This window comes from Mus caroli, chromosome 19 (assembly GCF_900094665.2).
Source record: "Mus caroli chromosome 19, CAROLI_EIJ_v1.1, whole genome shotgun sequence".
NCBI classification, from domain to species: Eukaryota; Metazoa; Chordata; class Mammalia; order Rodentia; family Muridae; genus Mus; species Mus caroli.
The window spans coordinates 1,262,401-1,267,484 of record NC_034588.1 but is presented as its reverse complement, the minus strand read 5'-3'; the positions used below and the strand labels follow the sequence as shown (position 1 = coordinate 1,267,484).

At 43.0% G+C, this 5,084-nt stretch overlaps 1 protein-coding gene across 1 annotated transcript in view; it reads right to left on the bottom strand.

Annotated features, from left to right (window-relative positions):
* Pc (pyruvate carboxylase) overlaps positions 1-5,084 on the bottom strand; it is a 109,037-nt gene that overhangs the window by 100,281 nt on the left and 3,672 nt on the right. Inside the window, exon 2 of the mRNA XM_021151256.1 lies at positions 3,159-3,195. Coding sequence (XP_021006915.1) covers positions 3,159-3,161 — 3 coding nt within the window. The 5' untranslated portion in view covers positions 3,162-3,195. The remainder of the gene's footprint in view (positions 1-3,158; positions 3,196-5,084) is intronic.

Sequence of the window (5,084 nt, the reverse complement as noted above, 5' to 3'; positions counted from 1 at the left end):
TCTCTCTCTCTCACATAGACTCACATAGACACATACACTGGCCTCCTTGTGTACCTGCACAGACACACAGACAGACACAGTCTCTCTCTCTCTCTCACATAGACTCACATAGACACATACACACACATTAAAATAAAATAAATCTTAAACCAGGATAGGGCTGACCATGGTACTTCATGCCTGTAATTCCAACACTAAGGCAGAATTACTGCAAGTCAAAGCTAGCTTGTGCTAGAGTAAACTACTGTCTCAAAAAACCCTAAAAATTAAAAGATAAATAAATAAAACATAACAGGAATGTTTAAGGCAATTTAAGAGTTGGCTTAATTCATTAAATTTATGAGTAATTAAAATATTAAGGGATTTTTAATCAGGCAATTGGAAGAAATAATAAAATAATTAAGAGAAGGTAACTATAATTTATAAATTCAATTTAAAACTTTCAAATAGGTTTAATGAATTATTCAAGGGAGACTAACATTAATCAAAAGGCCTTTCAAAGTGATTGTTAAATCTTTCTAAAATCTAAAATGGAAAATTTCAGTGTTTACACTTAGAGAGTTAAACTTAAAAATCCTTATAAGAACTAGATGTTTTAATTTTCAATTTTAATAACTCAAAACTCACAGTTTTCAGTTTGGCATAGTGGTGCCTGCCTTTTTAATCCCAGTACTCAGAAGGTAGAGGCAGGCAGATCTCTGTGAGTTTGAGGCCAACAAAGACTACACAGGAAAATCATGTCACAAAAAACAAACAAACAAACAAACGAACAAAAAAACCCTTTCAACCAAAATCACTATGACTGATCTGGCATTTCTCAAAGCTCCATTGGTCAGGCCAGGGTGTGGCACCCAACACCTCACCCAAACATGCTACTCACCCTTCATGGAAACATACCCAGTCATTGAGGCTTCCAAAATCTCAGGTCTCTTATGCATGAAAGGAATATCTCTCAAAAATAAACACGACATTTACTTTAATGATTTATTATTAATACATTTCTTATCAACTGATAGCATGTCAGTGGGGAAAACACTCAGAAATGTAAAGCAAGTGCAGATATAGTGACGGCTTATAGTCTCACAGTTAACTGTAACCGACCGTGGACTGACTACTGACAGACAGGAGAAAGGAGACTTAAGCATGACTCAGCACAGCTAGCTCATGGAATTTCCCCTGCAACCTCAGCTTGGGATGTCATGCTGCATGTGGGTCACAGGAGGAGCTGCCACAGGAGTCTGGCCTAGCCCACACTCACATAGCTAGAGCAAGGTATTTCCAGCAGCATTGGCAAATCCCAGGCTGGGCTGGAGTCCAGATTACAAATTAAGACAAGCAGTAACATACAAGCTGCAGACTGAGGTGGGTTGGGAAACTGGGGTTCTGTCTTCTGGTGGGATACTTAGTAACAAAGGACACTCACTTCCCTCTGAGATCCCCAGGAAAAAGGTACAGAGCAGAAAGGACCCAGCTAAGATGACAGAGTCTTCGTTACTGTAAGGAAGAAAAGCTCCGGGGAAATAGCAGGGCTCTGGGAACTGGTGAGCAGAACGGGCTTTGACAAAGCAGAGGACCTGGGAGAAGTCCCTTCTTGGCAACTAACTTTCTCTTCTAACTGATAGATTTGTCATCTGTAAAAGATGACAGCCTTCAAAAACAACAGCATCAGCATCCTGGATTCTGCGCATGAACCTCCCGAGGGCTTCATTTTCTTCCATGCCTTGGCCCTATACTAATAATTAGTACACAACGCCAGAAAACATGAGTGAGTGAGGAAAACATGATAAGAGTCTCACATACAAACAGGATAGACCATTTCCAAAAGGTACCCATCACCTTTTTCTCCATGGACTTTGTAAGGAGAATGTGTGGTAGAGTTAAAGACACCTACTACTCACCCAAGGCCTAAGACAAGAGGAATGTGGAAGATCTCAAAAGTGACCAACTCTAGACTGGAGAAATGGGTCAGCAGCTAAGAGCACTGGATGCTCTTCCAGAGGACTCAGGTTTGGTTCCCAATACCCACACACAACCATTTGTAACTAGTTCCAGAAGGTACCTTCACCTTCTTCTGGACTCCTCAGGTACTGTAATGTATGTGGTGCATAGGCAAAACACCCATACACATAAGATCTTGAGAGAGAGAGAGAGAGAGAGAGAGAACAGGAACTCATGGGTCAAGATGGGCATTCTGAGAAAATTCTTTGCACAATTAGTTAAAAAAAAAAAAAAACAAGAAAAATCCCTGTACAAAGAAATCTCTACCCCACAATAAACATGTGCTCTGGAGAAACAACAACAAAGTCCCCAAGGTCCCTAGCTGTGAAACAGGAAGAGCAGCTCAGAGAGTCTTCTTACAAAATGGAGAGAGTGGACTGGAGAGAGATGTTGGCCCAAACCACTGCATTAGAACTCAGACTGAGCAGACACACATGGGTCTCCCAGTGACCTGCAACCCAGAGAAGCCCCAAGGGAGAAGTGTTTAAGAGTGGCAGGTTTACTGGGCATGGTGGTGCATGCCTTTACTCAGGAGGCAGAGATAGGAGACATTCTGTGTTCAAGGCCAGCCTGGTCTACAGAGCGGGTTCCAGGTCATCCAGGACTACACGAAGAAACGGTCTCAAAAACAAAAGTGGCAAGTTGTAGAGGACAGTGATGCTGTAGGCAGGAAGAGGGACAATTCTTCTTTTACCCCTTGTTCTCTGGCTGCCAGACATCAGAGAAATGCATCAAGTATTTTTTACAACTAGATGACACAATCTCCTCTCATGTCACAGCTGACCATCTCCAGGCTGTCAGCAGCCAGTGCTCTTAACAGCCGAGTGCCACTGCCAAATGCCTGTCTCTGAACTTGGGGTCTTCTCAAAGGCTGCACAGAAGGGATGCTTCCTGTAGGTCAGCACCACTATCCCAAGACACACCCTCCCTGAAAAAGGGCCTCCTGCTGCAGCTGGCCAGCTGCCGACTAGACGTCACCTTCCTGTGAAAACCCAGAAAAACACAGAGATCAAGAAGAAGGGGAGACTTTCCAAAAGCTAAGAGTGTGCCTTTTTGTACTGACTGAACTTAAAAGATGGCATGCGCACATTAGGACTACAGTATCTTAAGAAACTCCCATGTGACCCATTGACAGGCCTGGGCTCAGGCTCAGAACTCACCATTAGTGATGTCAGCTCTCCAGAAGGTAGATGTTAGCTAAAGTAAAAGAGGGGAAAAAAAAAAAGGCTGTTATCCTCATTTCTCCAGACACTCCCCAGAGAACCTAGGAATGTCAGAAACACTGGGAGTGCACAGAACTGCTTGTTCTATAAGGGTCATAATGCCCCTGCTGCCTGCACCCCACATCTTACTGCTCTGCCACCCAGTCATCTATAAAATGTGGGGCAATAGCAATAACTGAGAAGACAGAGGCTTAGAATCTTTCCGCCTCAAACTCCAGAAGTAGCTAGAGTCACACATAAGCCTGTATAGGGGTAGAAGAATCACAAATTCAAAGCCTCTGTCTCCAAATAAAAGGTAAAAGGGGACTGGAAACAGGGCTCAACGGTTAAAAAAAAAAAAAAAAGGTATTTGTTCTTGCAGAGGGCCCAGGTACAGTTCTCACAAGCACATGGCCACTCAAAACCTTCTGTAATTCTAGTTCCAGGGGATATGATACCTGGGGTGCATGAGCACTGCATACATACAGTCACACATGCAGTCAAAACACCCATACACATAAAATAAAGGTATGTATACAAACAAGACTGGGATGTAGCTCAGTGATACAGCACTTGACTAGTATCCATGGGACGCTAGGCTCAATCAGTCCCCGGCACTAAAAGAGGAAATGGCATGCTCTGATGAGGGCCAACATGCAATAACCATTTAAGTAAAACGCTCGTCTGGAACCACTATGAAAGAACAAAACTCACAAGGCTGTCTCCTCCAAAGTGCTTTTTCTTCCCTCCCTCCTCCTCCCTCCAGCTACAGATGTACTTTCTCTAGGCAGAGCACCTACTCTTCAAGAGCTACCTGCACTCCTGATTCTCAGATGCTGGCCTATCTCACTGTGCAACTTGACACTAATGAAGTACAGGCCTACGTGACCTGCCATGCATCTTCTCTTCACACACACCCCTCCTCTTATCCTCTCTTGCTGAGGCCCCTCCTTGCCATATTTAAGAGGACACCTCAATATTTAAGGACCCCCACCCCAGGAACACACAAGGAGTATATAGCTACTTTGGATATTCTATAGGCTACTTCTTTTCTAAAGACCACTTGTGGGCTACTCAGGCCACTGGTCAAAAAAAAACAGCAAAGTGGGAGACAGACCAGCAAGCTCACTTGTCTACAGAAAACCAGTTGTCATAATAGATTATGTCAAAATGAAACAGAATGTTTAGGGCATTTACTTCAATAAAACATTTACTGAGTACTGCCTTACATAGAGATCCATGCCAAAAGGCACTGCCAAAAAGTGCCAATAAACTGTTACAAACCAACTTTAGAAGACAAATATGGGATGAAACATGAGAAGCAGCTAGCAGGACCTGAACCCAGGGCTAATTCCAGCCATGCCATTTCTACTTGTATGACTTTGAATGAGTTGTCTCACCTCTTTGTACACAAAGTCCCTATCACAGAGTGGCAGTACACACATACACACCAACACAGACGTGAACACACAAATACACACACATTGGCTTTTATAATTAATAACATCATCATCATATTAAAATAGAGATCCATAGCCAACTGAATAGATTGGCAAGCTAAATTCAGGAAAGCCACTAGTTTTGAAGAATAGTTCAAATTTTGACAAAACAAGAAGAAAGGCCCTGAAGAAAACAAGGTCACTAGAAATAAGCAGAGGACAGACACTAAAAAACAGCTTGATGAAAGTGAATAGTCGTTTGGAGCTGTGACGAAAGGATGGACCATCTAGAGACTGCCATATCCAGGGATCCATCCCATAATCAGCTTCCAAACGCTGACACCATTGCATAGACTAGCAAGATTTTGCTGAGAGGACCCAGATATAGCTGTCTCTTGTGAGACTAGGCTGGGGCCTAGCAAACACATAAGTGGATGCTCACAGT